Source organism: Stegodyphus dumicola, chromosome 7 (assembly GCF_044657685.1).
Source record: "Stegodyphus dumicola isolate Sdum_Otavi_A_Nest chromosome 7, ASM4465768v1".
Lineage (NCBI taxonomy): Eukaryota > Metazoa > Arthropoda > Arachnida > Araneae > Eresidae > Stegodyphus > Stegodyphus dumicola.
The window spans coordinates 27,586,230-27,607,702 of record NC_140774.1 but is presented as its reverse complement, the minus strand read 5'-3'; the positions used below and the strand labels follow the sequence as shown (position 1 = coordinate 27,607,702).

At 32.0% G+C, this 21,473-nt stretch overlaps 1 protein-coding gene across 1 annotated transcript in view; it reads left to right on the top strand.

Annotated features, from left to right (window-relative positions):
* LOC118185498 (uncharacterized) overlaps positions 1-21,473 on the top strand; it is an 88,251-nt gene that overhangs the window by 19,395 nt on the left and 47,383 nt on the right. Inside the window, exon 2 of the mRNA XM_035355364.2 lies at positions 19,830-20,075. Within this exon, the coding sequence (XP_035211255.1) occupies positions 19,830-20,075 (246 nt within the window). The remainder of the gene's footprint in view (positions 1-19,829; positions 20,076-21,473) is intronic.

The window sequence follows — 21,473 nt, the reverse complement described above, 5'->3', positions numbered from 1 at the left end:
AGAAGTTAATTTCATCATAAATTTCAATTCTTGTTGATAGCTGATGAACTAATCCTGCGCATCCTTGTGAAAGAATCAACTATTCGAAGATGGCAAAAAGTGCTATTCCGCCGTGTCCATATTTTGCTGTCTATGATATGTTATGAACATAAAGGAAAACTAAACTCAGTAGCAATAAAACCGGAGTTTTCAGTATCGGATTTTGTAGTTAAAATATAAATTTTGATCTATTTTTCAGTTCTTTTGATTCATTCATATTAAAAATTCGTTCAAACGGAAAATTCAAATCGAAGGTTTGTATTAAAAAGATTATTTATTTAAAATTAATTAATTAATATTCAGTGTAAAATCTAAAATATGATTATTATAGTACAGTTTCGACGTAAGATCTCTGTAAACGATCCGAGTTTACAGAGACAATTCGAGAACTGATTCAAGCACATTTTATTCAATTACTTAAGGCAAAAATGTATCTAGTCCTTCATAAGTTATAACTGTAATTATAAATTTAAGTTTTCTTAGCTGAGAACTATCATTTAATTTGTCAGTTGTATGTTAGCCGATACTGTCAAAATTACCACTCTCTCACACCACTCTGACATTATTCTTACTCAAGCATTGCTCTTACATTACTCTGATTCCTGTCAGAGCTCAGCAATTTCAGAAGTTTATCTGATCTTTCAAGAAAGATCTGGTTTCTTATTTATTTAATTAGTTATGTTGTTAATATTCTTTTTTTCCAGAGAATGAATGGACTGGATCATTTTTTTAAATTTTAATCTCAACTTCAGGTAAATTACAAGGAGTATGTATCAGCACTGCAAACGTATGTGAATTTCTGGGTTATCATCTTCCCGCGGAAAGTGCTTGGGATACCATTTATTTGTCTCGTGTTAATTTTTATTATACTTTTCATTATGCGTTAATTAAATATGCAATGAAATGAAAGAGAAGCAAATAACTATTTCGAGGCTCATTGCCCAAAATTTGCGAATGTTTCTGATCCCACGCAAAGAAATTGATCATAGAAATGTAATATCAACAGCAGCCGACAAAGCGTTGGATTAAGGACTGGTGACTGCTTTGAGAGAAATCACATGTCTTCTTATTTTGCACACTTTAGATAGAGGCAGAGAAATAACAACAGGACATGGTTTCCAACACAACTCCCAACAATACTAGACAAGAAATAAAAAATTTGTTTGATCGATCAGCTGATGCCGAAAATATTCTATCGCCAAAAGTCCCGAAAAGGTGCTGCCAAAGATAAAACAAAACTATCTTCAATTTTATCATTAAGTTTCAACTATCTTTGAATTTGCATCAAAGTCACACCAACACAGGATTGGCGTAGCCCATAAAATGACCATAGGGTGACATAAAGTCTTCCAGGAGGGTCGAACTGCGCCTCCCCCCACTTCACCAGTACAGGATATTATAAAATACTGTACAACTAGATATCTCTTAAAATGTTCATGACTGTATGTCTAATGTCAGAAGTGAGCTGCCTTTGTCCTATGTGGTAGTTAGTAGAGCCAACTGGTCTATCGTTGGGCGCTCGATTCAAATGCCTGGAATATTTGTAGTTGTCTATCTTCTATCGTCTGCTATGATACTTCTTCGACTGCTTTCTCGGAAATGAGACTACTAAATGGCAGATAGGTTTGGTGAATCTCGGCGAATGCTTCACTAGCAAGTATTGGATTAAAAAACTCAAGAAATGAATCGTCCCTTAATTAATGAGTAAATATGTCAATGGTTTGCAAGACGCATGCTAACATTTTCAGATGCAGTTAATCAGAAATGATAAAAATATCAAAAATTAAATACATACGCAACTTAAAATGACATACGACGTCTTATATCTTCAGAATATATTCAATATCACTGTCTATTGACAACTGATTTGACAACCGATTGACAACCGATACTTATTTAAGTTTTACCTATACCAATATATATTTTCTAAGATTTTTAGTTGCGTCCAATCAGTAATAATCACTTAGAACGGGGAAAACATATAAGAAACTATAAAGTTTTTGTCACAATATGTCACAAGTTTAAGAAAAATGTAAAATATTCAGTGACAACTTTAGCGAATTTGTTAATGTAGAAACTTCGCAATCTTTTAAAAGCCGTAAATTAAAATTTTCCCTCTTGAATTCGTCGCTTCGTTGGTAGTCTGTTCCTGTCAATCGCTCAGTTTTTCTTATCGCAGATTGGGCCTGTCGTAAAACATATCCAGTCTCATTCCTCACCCGGATGTTCTTATCGATGATTCTTTTGTTCACATACGGCTTCTTTATTTATTGTCGGGGCTTATCAGACTGTTATTCGTGAAAATTTAGCTTTATAGCCAACGAAAGTAGACGTACATCAAACGCGGTGAAAGCTGAATGCTACAAATGAGTCACTCTTCAAACATTGTATGATTACTTTCGCAATGAGTTTGTGGATATGAAAGAACTGGTTGAGAAAGCCAGATAAATTTTTGGTTTCGGGAATTTATGTCTAACTTGTTCTTAATTATGTTTCAAATATAGGTCAGTAAAGTTTTCGATTTCATTAGGTAAACTTTGGCACGAACATGTGGGATAAAGTATCTTATTAAACTATAATTACGCTTAATAATATTCTTTATATAAGCATGTTAACTAATTAATGCTAAAAGATAAATAAGAGCTGTTTGTTAACTTATATGAATATAACGGCATCGCGTACTTAACAAAAATATATTTATCTTCAGCTGTATAATAAAACTTCATTCGAGAATTCAAGTATTTGGAATTAATATACAATAGTATCACTAGTCTCAAACTCAGACTGCATACGGGTCTAATGCATGATCTACAAGCAGCTGATAGACTGGAAATTTTTATAAATTCTAAATTGTATAATAGTTTTATAAATTCTAAATTTTATAATAGTTTTACAATTTAAAGTTTATAAATATTTATTAAAAATACATTAATGGTATTAACAATAACGCAAAGTAAAATTCAAATTTATACTTATTTTCTGTCTGAAATCTAAAGATTGGTGTCTGCAAGAAATTTCTTTTGGTTATATTTCGTAATTCGAACGTTTTACAGGTAAATACTAAATTTTCAGACGGATATTTATTTCAGGTAATTCTAACGCGTTCAATTAAGAATTAAACAACTTACTTTTAACTAAAATAAGTCATTTGCAAAAACGTTCCAAGTGGGAGAAGCCTTGAGAATATGTAATGATAACTTATTCTCTTTTAAGCATTAAATAGTTCCTTGACGTATATATGTATATATAAATGTATATATACTTGGAAGAGTTATGGCTATATATACGTCGTTATATATATACGTTAGTTGTTATGGCTATATATACGTCGAAGAATACTTATTTTATATATATATATACGCACATTACAGATTGAACAGAACAGAAACGACAGTATAACATATGTTACCGTGAAAGACCGAAATTGGAGAATGTCGACTTTCACCGGAGAATATCAACATTCACCAAATACGTCGGTGAAAGATCGAATATTGCACTACATTCTTGTATATTCGGACCCTCACCGGTGTATGTCGACAGTCACAGATATGCTCTGGTGAAAGTTGAAAAGAGAGGCCATAAAGTGCCATAATAGTTTAAGTTGTTGCAATAAATAAGATTTGAATCACATAATTTAGTAAGTTTTTTATTACTGTTATTTTATTTTCTCATTTAGAACGTACTGTATAATTAAGTAAGTTTTTAACTTCTATTATTTTCCTTTCTCATTTTGAATGTATTGTGTGTTTTAGGTTCTCATGTCCTTAAGTTCTTATTTCAAGTTTCAAGTGCGTTTATTCTCGACTGAATTACGGAGAAGAAAATATAATATTGTTATATGTTCAACATTCACCATTAGTGCATGGTGAATGTCGACATTGACCGGCGTAAGTCAGAAATAGGAGTATTTGGAAAATATTGCGGACATACACCAAGAGATTATGTGAATGTTGACATTCACCGGTGAAAGTCGACATTCTCCAGATTTCGATGTTTCACCGTAACATATATATTTGTAAGAAAGATAAAAAAATTTAACTTAAACTAGCAGTAGCCCCTTAATACTTAATTTTGAGTATTTCTTTCTTTTGAGTATTCCAAAAATAGTAACCTTTTCCTACACTGCATCATTTCGAGACTAATCCATGTCATTTGACTCGTACATAATACTGGTAATGTAAATGTAATTAAAATTCAAACAGCAAATAATAATTTTAGAGTAGTATTAATCATCTTATCAACGCATTGAGAACCACGGCTAATTCATTCTGAATTAAGATTTCATCGTGAATACGATTTACTTGCTTTCCAAACTTCGGCCTAGCTACATTGCTGCTTGCAGTTCTTTTCCAACTGCAAAGCTATCAAAAATGTAAACGTTTAAGAAATAGGTACGTGTAGTCTGCCAATTTGTTTGTGGTTGCAAAATGATCACAGAAATAAAAATGAATAGTTAATTTGCTTTCGGTTGCTCAGTTTCTTATTCATTATGGATGGACATCTTCAATATCTACACAATCAAAATGACTGCTGTTCATTGCTTCTAAGTTTGCTTCATTACAATGCACAATATTATAATAGATAAGTCTGCGACATTACTACAAATCAATATCTATGATATGCAGTATTTCTACATCTACGCTAGCAATATTTCTACAACAATAATACATCTAAGATTGTTTTATTACACACACACACATATATATATATATATATTTAAACAGTTAGAAAGTTCTTCTTCACTCTTAAATTGATGCTTACTACTTCTCTAAAGTATACTTACTACTTCTCTAAATTATTGCTTATTGCTTCTCTAAAGTATTGCTTACTACAAGCCGCCCAGACGGGAAAGTGGTTAGTGAGTCTGACTACAGTACCGAAGAGCCCGGTTTCGAATCTCGGAGAAAGTACGGGTGTAAATTATGTGTCCTATCATAGGATGCAATGATGGCCCACCTATTAGGTTTCGCCATAATAAAGTAACCAGTACTTCCTGCCAACGCCTATAATGGCAACCGCCCGCCACTAGGAAAAAGATTTCTTACTAAACCTTTCAGCTATAATACCTAGACAGCATGTCGATTTTGATAAAATTTGGAAAACAATTGCTCTAAAACCATCTTTTACGAATTGTACATGTTCATTGTTCAATCTGTTTTTTTTTTTTTTTTTTTTTTTTTTTTCTTAAACATTCATTGTCAACTACAGAAAAACCTGTCTGCATATAAATGGACTACCAAACTAAGCTATTATTCTTATTGAAACAAAATTGTAACTAAGGCTGTTTATCTGACAAGCATAAAAAAAGTAAATTAAATCAGTGTCTTTACTCTTGAATATGATTTACATTACAAAATACACAATGTAAATTAACTAGCCCATCAGAAGATTTTCCCGTGTCTTTACTCACATTTGTTTTTAACTGTAATTAAATAACACGAAGTTGGACTCCAAATCATTAAAACCTTAACTTTTTCCAAATAATTAATGTTATACTAAGGTATTAGTTTACGGAAAATGCATTCGCAGGTCGTGGAAATCTGCTCTGGGGGCTGCGAGTTTGACACCATCGCAATAGCGATTTTGTACTATAAAGTTTATGTACTCATAGGTTAATAAACGTTTCTTTTAGAAAAGCATTTGAAAGCATTTTAACATATGGACGTCACCAAATTTCTTCAAATTGTGCAAATGCAGGTATGCATCATGATAATGAGAAAATCACAAATTTTCTTGTTTATACAATGCTAGATTTAAGCATTTATTTTTATTCTTATTTTTTTAAGTTACAAATTTTATGTTAATTTTAACTAACGCAGTTTCATTTAATGCTTTTCCTAAAGGCTCACGAACATAGCCCTTTCGAAGAGATCTCATGAAATATAGCTATTTTCTGAAGAGCTATGTTTCATGAGCCACTTGGGAAATTTACCTTGGAGTCGGAGAACACGGGTTTTTAGATTTATGTAATTTTTTTATCCTTTTTGTCAAGTTTAAACACGAGTTTTTAATCTTTAGAAATGCAAAGTACTAGATAAAATTTCCCCAGAATAGATTTTTACTTTACTAGAGATTTTCTTTACTCAGCTGATACTGAAACTGGATTTTTTTGTTCGACGAAAAGAGAGATAATTTTAAAAGCTTTTGTGAAGTAATATAAAGGCAATTTTCTTTGAAGATTTAATTCGTTCTTGGTCAATTTTCAGCTTATTATTCAACACTGAATTTTATTGCTGATAAATTTACCATTTTAGTGATTGTTTTATTTAATTTTATCTGCTGAGACATTTTTAGGTCAGGGTGTAGAGTCATTAGGTTATTTATTTGAAGCAGGAGACATGAAAAATGAGCAATGATCTCGACAGGACTCGAATCTGGACCTCTCGAATACGCGCCGAGTGTGCTATCCGTTACACCACGAAGTTATGCTGGAAGAAGGGAGAAAACACCTTATAATGGAATGAGAAAAGGGGAAAAAATTTCTACAGACATTTTCTTTCTGTTATAGAGTAATTTTCCGTGAATATTACAGATCACGAATTTAGAAAAGATGGTTTGGTTTAGTTTGGTTTATTTGATTATGGCAAAGCACTCAAGAGTTATCTACCTAAGAAAAAGGATGCCTTCGTGGAGGACGTTTTAAGGGAAACTGGCTTGTATACACGTTATATAAGGGGAAAACCACGAAAAGTCTCATGCATCCAGCCCGTCCCTCAGGATTCGAGGCCCTGACGGAACTACCAGTGTTCGACGACTTTACCGCTCGGCCGGTATTGGGCAGAAAATACAGTAATAAATAAAGAAAAAAATGCCTTACTATTTGTTGCTAATCCCGTAATCAGATCACAGGAAAACTTCATGAATGGTCATATGCGTATAATGTTAAACAAAATTTCACTTATAACGAAACGCTGATTTAACTTTCATCCTCATCTGCTTTCACCAGAACATTAAATAAATGTAACAGTATGAACAACTAAAGATTTATTTTAAACTAAAGTTTTGGCTCAAAATACACAAATAAAATTATTAACAAAACTGACTTTCGCTTTTTGCGGAATTTCTGTAACTGTTCGGGTAACAATGATTTAAAATATTTATAAGTGTAATTTTAAATCTTAGCAATCTGGCTGTGCGTTTCAAAACCTATTAGCGAAATTTTAATCAAAGAAAAGCTCACCATCTGGTAGCTACCGGAAACACAAAAGATCTTCAACACGGCTGACAAACACGATTGAAGATGCCAAACGTCTCTCATTTAAACATGGATTCCCGCTCCTACTTGACCTTCCCTTTATTTACATATTCTGATGCAACAGATAAAACAGTAGAATCGCAGTAGATTATGACTTAAGAAGTATTATATTAATTAAAATAAACTTTAAGGCTAAGAAGGTGCTTTTATAGTCAGTCTTATAACTCGTGAGTATCAGCTGCAACAATACGACTATTTCCAACTTTATCCCAATAAATTAAAAGTACTCTGGAGAGTTATCCCAGAGTTTTAACTTATCTTCCTACATCAATAAGGTTTCTAGAGGATTTACGAATTGATGTGTTTTAAATTCTTCCGTTCATGACAGTAGAAATTTCCATTTCAAAAATTTTCTTGACTGATAAAAAATTTTCAAGAGAAAATATTAAAGAATTGTTTGACACTATTATCGTGCCGGTTTATCTGCTAATTCAATACTTGCTGTTCCGAGTGAAGTGGAAATATTCAATGGGAAAATAACAACATGCTGTAGGTGTTTGAAATGTAAGGGAAGTAATTCGAATGTGTTACAAACTGTAACACAGCCGAAATACAGTAACTCAGACACCCCCAGTATTACCTTCTCACGAACTCTTTAACTTTTCTTTTCAGCTAATATAATTATACGAAGATTGGAACTGACCATTGCAGAACCTCATGCGTATTCAGCTCCAGACGACGCCTTTTTAAGAGTGGCATTTCTTTTTGAGTGAAGCCATATTTTATAGCTGTTAGTCAGGAGGATCGTCAAGGCAGATGGAGAATAATTAGATTCTAAATTACCGTAAAGAATTCATTTGAGAACAAAAGAGTTTTTACACTAGAAAAATTATTTAAATGAAATCTGAGCAAACACTAATCTGTCTATGGTCAGATGTTTTCTTATTATTTACACATGACATGCAATGAACGATAATGATATATTAATGCATTTAATGAAATTGACACAGAGCCTTTTCTTAAAAAATTTGAAAATATAACGATAATTTTTGTTGTTTGGCTTCTAATTTAATATTTTTTGTGTTACCTATATATCATGTTCTTCGCACCTAAACCATAAAATTCAGTTCAAGAGCAATATCACAAAATAATTTTAAATTGAGCATATCTTTAGAATTTCCGATACAGTCTCACGTGTTGGAGATAATTTTTGTTCTGTATAACGTTGCCATTGATCGCTTTAAAATCCTTGAGTTTTTTAATCAAAAACTTTTTAAAGTTTTACAAAATATGAAATCGATAATAAAACAAATTCAAAATTTCAAATTTGGTTTCAAGATGCCCACGCCAAGGATTACGTCATTCAAAATTAGATAACTTTAAGGTATTTCTCCCGCCTTCTTGGCATGCCTTCGTGGTGTGGTGTTCTGTACGCTCAGCGCGTAATTGAGAGGTCCGTGGTTCGATTCCCGGCGAAGGCGGTTGCTCATTTTTTATCTCTCCGGCCTCAAAATAACCTAATGTCTCTACAAGCTCTAGGTATCACAATGCAAGAAATATACATACATTTATGCAGATTCTTCATAATTTAAATTCTTCAAATATAATACACGGCGACAATATTTGGTGGCAACAGTCTGAAAAGTGAAACGGACATTCAGAGTGATTCGACGCAAAATCGCAAAACGAAAACAATAGTCCCTCAGGGAAAAAGCCCTTTTGTACTAATAATTTTTTGTATACTTCGAAGGACTATATATATTATAACGTGCTGTAGTATACAAAATACTTTATTATTGCTTTATTTTACAATTCAGTCCTTTTCCTGCAGTAATTTACCCACTGTAAATATGCATACCATACGATTATCCTGCTTTTTGTAAAAAAACGTCTTAAAACATATTACTTTCGGAAACGGAAACCTTAGTGTACCCGTGTTAAGTAAAAACATTATTTATTAAACTCCAGTTAGTTTTACCACCTGAATCAATACATGATTCAAGACATAAAACTTTAAAAAAAATGCAAGAGATTGTTTACAAGCATTTTATTCAGTAACATTGCGCGTCGTAAAACCCCATTTAAGATATCACTTTAAAAAATGCGCCATGTGGAGATCAGAGTTTTTATCAAAAGTAAAACACTCCAAAGTTGTGATTTACGATCCCCGCTTTGGATATCTTTTAGACGGGATCTGTGATATCGGCAACACACCTGTTTAAAGAATCCGCTTCGCATTTTTCTTTTTGACAGTTCACTGCAACTGAAATGCTGTCTGTGATGTTCAGTTACAGATTCAAAATTTTATAAATCTCTCAACAGTTGTCACATTTGACAGTTTAGGAATTACACACTGCGAATTTTCACATTAAATTCAAATACTGATTAACGGATGCTACAAATACCATACTTAACAGTGTAGTATGAATTGCATATTTCCAAGAGCTTTAAATTCAAATAATGCTGTTTTCTTTACAACTGCCTTAATACATAAAATAAAGAAGTTATATTTTGAGGGATTTCATACGCAATTTAAATATTTTAGAATTTTCTTTGCGGCTTTTTTTAAAGATCGAAGTTGAACAAATTCGTTTTAAATTCTGTACCTTTAAATATATTACACATTTAAACTTAAATGCAAAATTATTAGGCTGGAGTTTAACTAAAATTGAACTATATTTTATAATATTATTTAATAGATTAAATGTAAAATGAAATGAGATACCAAAATCAGAGGAATTTCACTCATCAAACTAATATGAAAATACATTTCTTCAACTGATGATACGCGTTCAAATTGAGTTTATTTATAAAATTCTATTTAAATTTATGCCTGGAAATATTTATAGTTTTCCATTCAAGTGAGAAGCGATATCTTTTCCTACATTGCTATCTTCTTCCAAAAAAATAAACGAACAAATCAGCAAAATATAACATTAAAAGCATTCATTGCTTTAAACTAAGAGTCTTCAATATTTCACGCCCGAGAGCCACATCAATAAATTCACAAAGATCCGTGGGCCACATGTCTGTCAAAAAATAGTGTATTTGGACAATTTATATAAAAATCTTACGTATATACCACATGACTTCCTTGTACGGAATATTAAATTATACGCATTTTTTTCTTGAATTTCATTTAAATTGATTGGATTGAATTAAATCTACTTCGTCGACAGCGCATAAACCACAATAGAATAAAATCACTCTTTAAAATTCACTATACTTGTTTACTATAACGACACTCTGAATGCACAAAATTTATATCATTTGGAGAATTATCTTATCGTTGCCTCATGTTCTATTCAAGTACTATAATAAAGCTAGAACGATGGATAAAAGAAATTAAGCAAGCAAAACAGAAAAGAAACAGTTTTTCACAGACGATTGAGTATTTCTCATTCAATTAATTCAGTTCTCACTTCGCGACAAGGCAAAAATACATAAAAATTCAAAATATCTGTATTAAAAATTACGAAGTAAATCTTAAACACTTATTTCCTCAAAAAAATTCCAGAAATGATTAAACATGATTTAATTCGCAATAATAAATGAAGGCGTTATTTTTGTTGTTGCGAAGCTTAGTCTCTCTAGATTGGCACCAAATCTACAATTCTGCTGTTTCAAATGTAAACAAATATGTCCGCCATGTTATTTAAAACTTAACCGCACTTAAACAGCTTTTAAATTGTTGATAATTGTACAAATATTGCTGCCAGAATTACGAAAGGCATAAAAATCTTAACCGGAAGATAAGAACAACATAATTCAATCAAAAACAAATCAAAATCAAGCAAAAGCATCGTTAAATTGCATTCGATTGGTCAAAATGGATATTTTCGTTGAAATATGCTGCCTGAAATTTTTTGCGATTACAATACTTCTTTTTTACTTCGTACAAGGAAGTAAAAAAGGGAGGTTTGTTTTGCAAGACTACAACTGATTCTAAGCGAAGAGATAGTGCTACAGATTTGTATATACGAGTATAATATACATTGGGTCCAAAAAGTCAAATGGAAATCGAATTTAAATGTTTTGCAACATTTTTTAACAATGAGAATGCATTTACGGTAAAAAAAAAAAACTTACAATTATTGGCGGGAGATGATAGTTACTTTAGTTTTAATGCGAAATTTGACATTGCTTATTTTTGATTAAAGCTTTAGTATCCGGTTTAATCTTGTTGCAATCCGTAAAAAGCTATTCACATATGTAGGTACTGACAAAGATAGAAGACATGAAGGGTGCCATGTTTAAGAATTCCTGGATACTTTTCTTCAGTCACGTACTTCGAATAAAAATCAGTTAATGTAAGATTTTCAAGAAACTTGCATTTTACTCCAGAGTCACACTGTAAATCTATGGAACATTTCCCACGTCTACTGAAACTGGCGGGGATAACATTCAGATAAAAATTTCAGTTTCACGAAAATCGGAAAATCTGCTTTTGAATTCCTCTTTAAAATTTGAAATTCATTGTATATAATTATTTGAATTCCATGCTGTAGAGTTCTTCACGCGTTCCACCAATTTTGGAAAGTCAGCGAAATTCTTATTTAGCAACTGATTTACAGAAAGGATTAATTTTGTCTGAAAAGCTTTCATAAAGTAATAAAGATTATGAACAAGTAGATTTTTTCTCAGTAAGCGGTAGTTTAAAACATTGAGACCATTTTCAGAAACTTTTATCACAAATAATATCAGGCATGTCAATAAAATGCTTTAAATATCAAAAATAAGAGAAAAGTGGTGTTTTTTTTTTTTTTTTTTTTTTTTTTTTTTTTTACGTCAAAAAGCTGACAAGGCAATTTTTTTTTCTTGAAATCAAAATTTCTTAAAGTTCTTGAATATTTCCTCAAATTCAAATGTGGGGCCACTGAAATGCCTTCAGCGGGCCACGGGCCACGGGTTGAAGACCCCTACTTTAAGCAATGAAAATATTCAAAATAAACAAATTATTAATTATAATAAACATGACAGTCACTTTGAAAATTTTGAGATATACATAGGATTTTTATGTTATATATACAAAAATTTAGGAGCGTTCAAAGTAGTCTCATTCAACATCAATGCACTTCTGTAGGCAAATTTTGCAAAAATTAAATGCCTGAATCTCATCTTCAGAAGGAACACGACTTCCACGTAAGCTCTTTTTTAGATTAAAGTATCCAAAATTCACACACAGCTAGATGAGGTGAATAGGTGACATACTTTGATGTGTTTTTATTCGAGAAACTCATCTGTCAATCTTGCTGAAGGAGAAGATGCATTTTCATGGTGCAGCATGAACTCTCTAGCATTCACTTACTGAAAAACTTCTGGAAGACACTTAGTGGTGTACCAGTTAGCTGTGGCTATCTTCTGTCTTTCCAGCTTGATGGCTTTGACCAGTCCTATACTTCTGAAGAAAAAATGGCATACATTGTAGTTATCATGGCACGTTGTCTTTTCTCCATTGTTGTTGTGGAATCATCTTTAAAGACCCATATTTTACTTTCTTGATGTGTTGCAACATCAAAAAATAGCATGTTCATTTCATCACCACCTAAAATTTTAGAAATAATGTGGTGGCCACCATCTTTAAGTAATTTTAAGGTTTCTTTACTGATTCTGACACTCTCCTCCTTTTGGTGCTCAGTCAAATTGTGGGGAACCCAACGACAAACTACGATTTTCATATGCAATTCTTCATGAATAATTTTATGCATAGCGGAGGATACAATGTTCCTCCTGTGTTCCTTCTGTGTCATTTGGTAGATGCAACGATTATCATCAATTAACTTTTTCCGCATAGCAGACACATTATACGGGATTACTGCTGATAACGGCCTTCCTCTGTATTCTTCATTCTGGAGAGAGTTGCAACCTCTGTGAAATTCTGTAAACCATATGAATACTGTGGTACAAGATGAATATCCATTTCCATATGCTAACGTAGACGTCGAATGCATTCTTCTTGATTTAAACCCACTTAAAAAATATAGAAAATCATAGCTGGATGGCGTTTTCGCGTCAACTCCATTTTCCTTCTCCCTAAAATGTATTCTACGCTAACTACTTGCAAATGGCTAGTAAAAAGTCTTCTGCTAGGCTAAAATACTTCATATTTTCAAATCCAATTTTTTTCTGCCACTTATCGTTTGCGCGTATCTCAAAAATTTCAGAGTGAACGTATGTGTTCCATTCATTTCAAATTAAGAAAGATAAAATAAAAGACCCCCAAAGGTGTTAATTATAGGCCTAATTTAATAATGTTCGCCATTGCATTTAAAACATAAAATTTCGAACTTCAGTAAGTAAAAAATGAACTGACCCCAGGAGAAAAAAGTTAACTATAAACAAGGTTTATCAGCAAAAGTTAATATTAATTTCTAATTCCATATTTTAACAACAAGATTGATTTAAGTACGTTGCAGTTGTCTAAGAACTGTTGCAATTAATTGTTTTTAAGTGTAAACACAAATCAATTTACTCAGAATATTTCTCCAAAGTTTGAAACAAGTCATTCAACACAGGAAGGTGTTATTTGTTATCTGAACGCTGAATGATAAATTTAGCAATCATTTCAGGTTCCTTCCTGTGCAATTAAGTTTTATAGTATTTGCCTAATTTTATATTTTTAAAGTAGACTCCGTAAAAAAGGGGGGAAGTTCTATATCTCCCGTTCTACTGAGCCGATTGGCGAAATTCAAATTGCGTTTTTCATGTCTCGAAAGCGCGATTTAGGATACGTATTAGATATATAGATAGCACTGTTCTAACATAGGTAATTTGACACAAAATCGGACTTTTTCTGAAATAACATAATTTGGTTTTTACACATTTCGATTCTACGACTCAAATTATGCCCAGATATTAAATTTTGTAAATTTTGGGGCGAAATTTACGGAGAAATTCAAAAATTGATCATGGGGAAATTTTTTTCAGTTTGGCCAAGAATAATTAATTCACTTGGCGAACTTCTTAATATATGGCAACCAATTTTCCTTTCCCTTCCATTATGCCGGAGCGGAAGAAAGGTACCTCGTTCCTTACTTTTTACACTGTGTATGAGCGGAAAAAAAGCCACATCGTTTCTACTTCCAAATAATTTTAGCAAAGAGTTAAACCACATCTGATGTTTTTTCGCTTTCAACAAATATGCCAAATTTCAAAACGCGCCAATATATAAATTTACGTATATCTTCGGAAATTTTGAACAAAAATTGTAATTTTTTTTTGCAGTTATGCTTAGAAATACGTCTCCTTTAAGATGATGTAAACATTTGATAGATTATAATTCAAATTTTTAAAAAAAAATTTATAAAGATTAGTTAAAAATACGAATTTTAAAAATAAATCATAAAAATGGGGTGAATTTTGTTTGGAATGAACTTGAATTTCGAAATGTGAAAGGAAGCATCAAATAAGCTTAATATTAGAGAGATTAATCAATATGCACGAAACTCAATTAACAATGAGGAGCTAAAATTTTGAAAGCTAATTTTTTAAAAACTACTCGTGTGATTTGGTAGTTTGGCGTAATGTGGGTCGTAGAATTGAAATATGGAAATAAATTGGTATGTTATTTCAGAAAAGTACGATTTTATGTCAAAATACCTATATTAGAACAGTGCTGTATATAAATATAATACATATCCTAAGTCGCGCTTTCCAGACATGAAAAACGCAAGTTGAATTTCGTCAATCGGCCCAGTAGAACTGGAGACATAGAACTGTTCCACTGTTTTTTCGCAGTGTACTCATCATGAAGATATGTTTTTGTTATTGGAAAATGCATACTTTTCTTTGAAAGAATTGGTACTTTTTTGAGTTAAACCAGATAATAATATACCATTACATGAAGCAAAAATTAATTTTGTTAATGCAGTAAGCAAATATAATTATTTGTGCTTATTTACTTTTTAATGCTTATTTTTAGCTAATTATTTATAACAGATATGAAAATATAAAAAACTGCTAATTTACACCTAGTTAACAGTAATTATTTATTGCTCACTATTAGTAAATTCTTACAATATGCAAAAAATAAGTAACATTACATTTTTACAGTACAAAGGATTTTCTTCCTCCTTCCCGCATGCCTTTGTGGTGCAATTGGAAGCATACTCGACGCGTATTCGCGAAGTTCAGGGTTCGAGTCCTGTCGAGGGTTACACACATTTTTCATGTCTTCTGCTTTAAAAAAACCTAATGACTCTACAACAGTAAAAAATTTATTTGCATAATATTCTATTTCTGTCATTTTATCAGGTTTCGAGAAATATATGATAGAAAAATACCTTTGAGTATTCTAGGATTTACAACAATGTACCTGTGATTTTTATCTTATATGTGACTCATAGGAATTCATGTAGAAAAAATATAATAGGTTTACGCTCAGTAGAATTTTATTTACTGGATAATCAACCGTAGAATTTCTCCAAGATTCAGTTTTAGAAGAAAAGTTTCAGATTTTTGTATTTTATGTAGCAAATCCAGAAAATATAAATCCAGGCACTGCTTTTCTAAAAAATGCCTTGCAGCAATCATGAATTTTTTATGTTTTATCAAGTACTGACTAGATTTATTCTACACAAACAGTTATCTATTGCTCCTCCAAATCTAATTCAGAATTCTGAAATCCAGAATTGAGAAAATGTCCATGGGCGAAAGGGAAAGAAAGGATTTTTGAAGCACAGTGTTCTTGTGATACTATTTTATGAACAGCCGAGCTAATGCTTTGTAAAGCAGTGGTTTCTTAAGCAATAGCATTTCAAAGGAAACATAAACTTCTGTTTAGCTAACATTCATCAAATCCACTCTTTGTTTTAATTTCCGTTAACTGAACATAAGTTTAATAGATCGTCATATATTCTGACTAACTGGAACCGTAGCTGTTCTGCATTTTCATAAAATATGGAGGAATGGGTAATCATTTTTTCTAAACTACAAATAAGTATATAGCAGGCTAAATCAAACTGCAGCTCTCCAGCTTCATTTGGCATTTTGGTTACTTTTTTCGGAATAAAAATTTAAAGTAGAAACTATTTTTCATGTATGTAAATTTTACATATAATAAGATAAAATAATTTTCAGTGGCGACAGAATGGGGAATTTTCATGTCTGTTCATTCTACTTTTAGGCAAGAAGCACTTGTTATGACTAAACAGTGATTTACTGAGAAAAACAAAGAACAGAAGAGCTATACATTTTTTTTCTTATTCAATAATCATTACACTCGACATGTTATCGAGCAGTGTGAACAAATCCGCATATCTTACACGCATTCATCTAAATTTATATAATATCTTCTTATATTATTAATTTATTATAATTGACGATTGAATAAAGTATGGAATGCGAACAATATATTACCAAAAGGAGAATAAGTAGATAATTAATAACAAAATGCTAGATTAAGAATTGACTAGCTACGCTTTCGATTTAGTTCCATTAATACGTTAAGATTTAGGTTTGCAAATGTTAATATTATTATTCTCTGAAAGAGTTTTACATTACGTAAATGCATAAGCTTCACATAAGAATCATATGACATGGATTAATTTTGATATAACATAGATCGGAAAGATTTATTATAAGTATGTTACTATTGTTAGAAAGAATAGAAAGGGGGAAATGAGACTGGAGGAGTTGTTGCAAATTTAGAATTTTTTTACATCTTCTTATGGTTGCTCATATGACAGTAAGCGGGTGTGGCCATGTGCACAATATGGTCTTCCCCTGAAGTGGTGCGTCGAAGTGATTTTAAATACTCTTGCCTGTCAGTCGTTCTTTCCATCGAATGGTAAGGAATCGACAAGTGGATGTCTGTTACATTGGTGTTTTTTTTAATGTTTCTTATTTTAATTTTATTGTTTAAGTGTCTTTTTTTTTTGTTTGTTTGTTTGTTTATTTTACATGGAATTTTGTTATTTTAGGGACTGAATGTTTAGGGAAATTTGGAAAAAATAAAATGAAACTAATAGTAACGTATTAATTATTTATTTCTTAACATTATTCCTGGAGCAGTTAAAATTTGTATCTATAAATGGTCCATGATACAAAAAATATCAGCATAACTCACTAATCAACATATCATTGGTGTTCTTCGTAAAAATAAGATTTGTATTTGAATTATCTAAAGTAGTTGGATGTTTGGTTGATACTATGTTAAGATTAAAGTACTGTTTCATAAGTCTGAACGATTTCTTAATTTTTACATCGATATTAAAATTGCCCATAATAATTATTAGTATATCTTTGTCGATATGAAGCTCTTCATCAATTAACACACTTGTCCCTGAATATTTTATGAGGACACTAGAACAGAACATTTTGAAATCCGATGCATCTACTCCAGGATGAGTGTAGACATAGGACAACATGCACAGCGACTAACCGTTAATAATTGTAATATCTATCATATAAATATCTGCTATTATGTATCGCAAAATGTATTGGTGTATAATCTGCAACACTGTTTAATCTGCAAATCACTACCTTTTCTTTCTAAGTCTTCTTCTTTACTCTTCAATATGCTCCGTATTCTTAGTGCATCTTTATATATTTCTATGCTTTATATTTATTTTTGTAGAAACAATATCAGTACGTTGCACCCACAATCGTTCACCGTCACAGAACTAAATGTTGATGCTGTTATAATCAAACTCATGCGCACGCATTTGTGATGTCATCAAAATATAGTGTATTTTTGTTTAAAGTTTAAACTGGACTGAGGCTCAACCGTAATTTTAATTTTCAAAATCATTTTTTTTTGTGTGTGTTTACGTTTAATGGTCTCCTTTAATTATCAAATAAGCCATAAATGCAAATTGCAGCTTTTGAGGTTGTTGAAATTTAAGCGTTCTGCTAAGACATGTTTTGTGTCTTAAATTTCTTTTATCCCTGAGATCGTCATTAAGGAACGTAGTCATACGTTAAAAATGCAATTAATGAAAAATCACAACTCTACAAGATTTTCTTTCTTGAATTTATTTCTGGAGGAATTTTAAAAATTTTGAATACTATTTTAGAACCTTTTTAAGCCCAGTAGCTAAAATTAAATTAGAATCCACTTCGCAAACAAATCTCCTCCAGTGACGTCAGAAATAACAATATATATATAATATATTATGTACATATATTTATATGTGTGTGGGTGTGTGTAAATCAAAAGATAATAATTAAATCAAGAAATTTGGGCTATTAATTTTTATCTCTCGTTTTTAAATTCATTTCGCAGTATACTGCTTGACTTGAATAATATATTTCGCCTTATTTTTGAAATTTCTCAACTTATATATATATATATATATATATATATATATATATGGATAGATAGATAGATAGTAGATAGATATAGATATAGATGCAGATATGTATACATATATAAAAAAGTGTTCTGAGTCACTAACAACGCTAAAATCACCAAGTGATGTCTTTCCTTTCTTTTTCTTTCCTCATACTTAAAGAAATCATTCCTTGTGTGAAATATGGCGCATTCATTCTCTTCTTATGGCTATATTTGCTGTGGGGAGAAGAAACAACTCAATTAATCATATCTTGACAGGTTGCAATGCACTGTTTCTTGTACGTATCGCACCTGTGGGGATCATTGCTCTGACGTAGGCTTTATGTTTGTGTGTTGAGTTAGGTGGGAACTGTTATCGTGTTGTTTATCGGCCTCGGAAGTACAAGCTTTTATTTTCGGTAAAAGTGCAGTGATTTTCTATACAGAAATTTCATTTTTTGATTGAAAATTGTATTTTAGGACAGTAGTGACGGTTTTAATAAGAGCTGAAATTTAGCAAAGGGGAAGCTGAAATTTAACTAAGAAAGGGTAATACAAAGATATTACATAAAACGTAGTTTATGAATTTACCAGTTAAATAGGATTGCCATTATTAGTGATACGTAATTTATTATTTAATTCCAAAAGGTGATAATGACTAAAGTGATATTAAGATGATTTTTGATTTAACAAATTAAATCATTTGACATTAAGTATAAAAAGGATTGGATTAAGATGCTTATTATTCTTACGGAAAATACGCAGTTTCTAAATAAAAAGAATTAATTTTGTTTGCTGCATAACTTATTTAATATTAGAACATTATTCAATATTGGAATCTGATCCGCAATGAATTATTTTTATTGTTGTCTGCGTAATTTTATAAAATATTTTCCGTTATATAATGTATATATCTGTCATCAGTCTGATATTCTCTTATTACTAAAAAAACACAAAACAAATAAGGCCGCATATTAACTAATATGATGATCAGAGACTATTTTTGCCTGGGGTTCACTAAAATTTCTGTTTAGACTACATTTTACTAAAATGAGAAACTAAAAAAATAGTATTTTACGAAAATACAATAACCTTCGTTATCCTCTGGGGTTATATTTTTTATATTATTCCACAGGGCAGACTATAAAAGTACAAAAAAAATGAAGAAGTTTGTGCAACATTTTTCATGCAAAATTTGAGAGGTTTTATGTTCAAAATGATAAAAAAGCATTTTAATATACTCATACAGAAAACATATGTATATTTTCTAACCACAATTTCTTCTCCGTATTTTATATATCTGTTTACATTTTTTTCAATCAGGGGCTGAAAGTCCTCCATCTTTTCCAAATTTGGGTAATTCTTCGTCTCCATCTCCCTCCGCTGGAACTGGGAGGGAAGAGGAAACGACGGAGCCTCTCCGAACCTGCTACCCTGGCCTATGGTACGGCCTCCCAGCTTTCAAGTCCGTGGCTACCTTCGAATCTAGTTTCCCGCTCTTCCCATTTTTCGCACCTCATCTTTTATCGTCAGCTGAAAACAATGCTAGTCATGCTTCCTCTTCAGCTGGTGAGTAATCTAGAATTTTCTTTTCTAAAGAAATGCTATAAATGGACTTTCGAGGAAAAATTCCATTCCTATAGCAATATTATAAAATGATTTTAAAGAAATATTATAAAAAGATCTTTCAAGAAAAAATTTCTATTTTTAAAAAAATATTATAAAAGGATTTTCAAGAAAGAATTTTTTCCTAAGGAGATATTATAAAAGAACTTTCAAGAAAATTAACAGTTTATCTACATTATAAATAATAGCTAATCAAGAGATTCTGATAGCAAGATAGATGGTTTTGCCCCAAATTGTAGATTTAGTCCAACAAGTCAAAACAGGAAGAAATAGATGGGACGCAAGAACTTCATTGATGATTTTTAGAGATGTATTTCCACAGCACTTACTGTGCAACTCCGTCCCAGTTTTGATGGACAACACTCCACAGAAGGGATCCGATTGTCTCCCACGCCTCTGTCCCAGTCACCAAACTTCTCGAAAAGGCCAGTATTTTATATGCCCTTACGCCGCCGACGAAAGCAAAAGTATATAGGGGAATTAAGGTCATAATGCTGAAATCCGTAAAAGACTAACATTTAAAATCAGCAAATAAACCACCTAAAAATTGGATTATTAGGAACACGACAAGGCTAAGAGAAGAAGCCTTTAATTGACTGAGCGGTAATACCATGAACATCGCTAATTCGTAACGATGTTCAAGCCCACCAGCGGCCGAGCGGTAAAGTCGCTGAACACTGGTAGTTCAGTCCAAGGTTCGAATCCCGCAAACGGGCTGGCTGCATGGGAGTTTTTGTGGTTTTCCCCATGTGTAACGCGTATACGAGCCAGTTTCCCTTAGAAAGTCCTCCACTAAGGCATCCCTTCTCTTAGGCAGATAGCCCTAGTGTGCTTTGTCATAATTAAATACACCAAACACCAAACACCGTCCCGAGTTCAAATCCTTGCAGCGGATTGATTGTATGAGAGCTTTGGTAGTGTCGGTATCCGGACATAATCCCGACAGCCGAAATCCCGACAGGGTCGAAATCCCGACAAGCCAAAATCCCGACAACCCAGAATCCCGACAGACGGAATCCCGACAGGTTCGAAATCCCGACAAACCAATATCCCGACAGGGTCAAAATACTGACACGGGCGAAATCCCAATAAGGCCTAATGACCCCTTAACATACTTCCACAGCTGTAACTAGTATATGCTTTGATGACTAGCAAATCTGAAGAAAATTACAAAAGATTATTCCAAGATTTAATTGATTTCGCTGAAGAAATTCATATTGAACTGAGGCCATCTAGAATCATTAGTGATCTAGAAAAGGCAGCTATAAATGCTCCGCTCACAATGTGTCACTGTAAATATGTCGTTTGCATGAGTAAAAATCCTTTCCTTATTTTAAATAT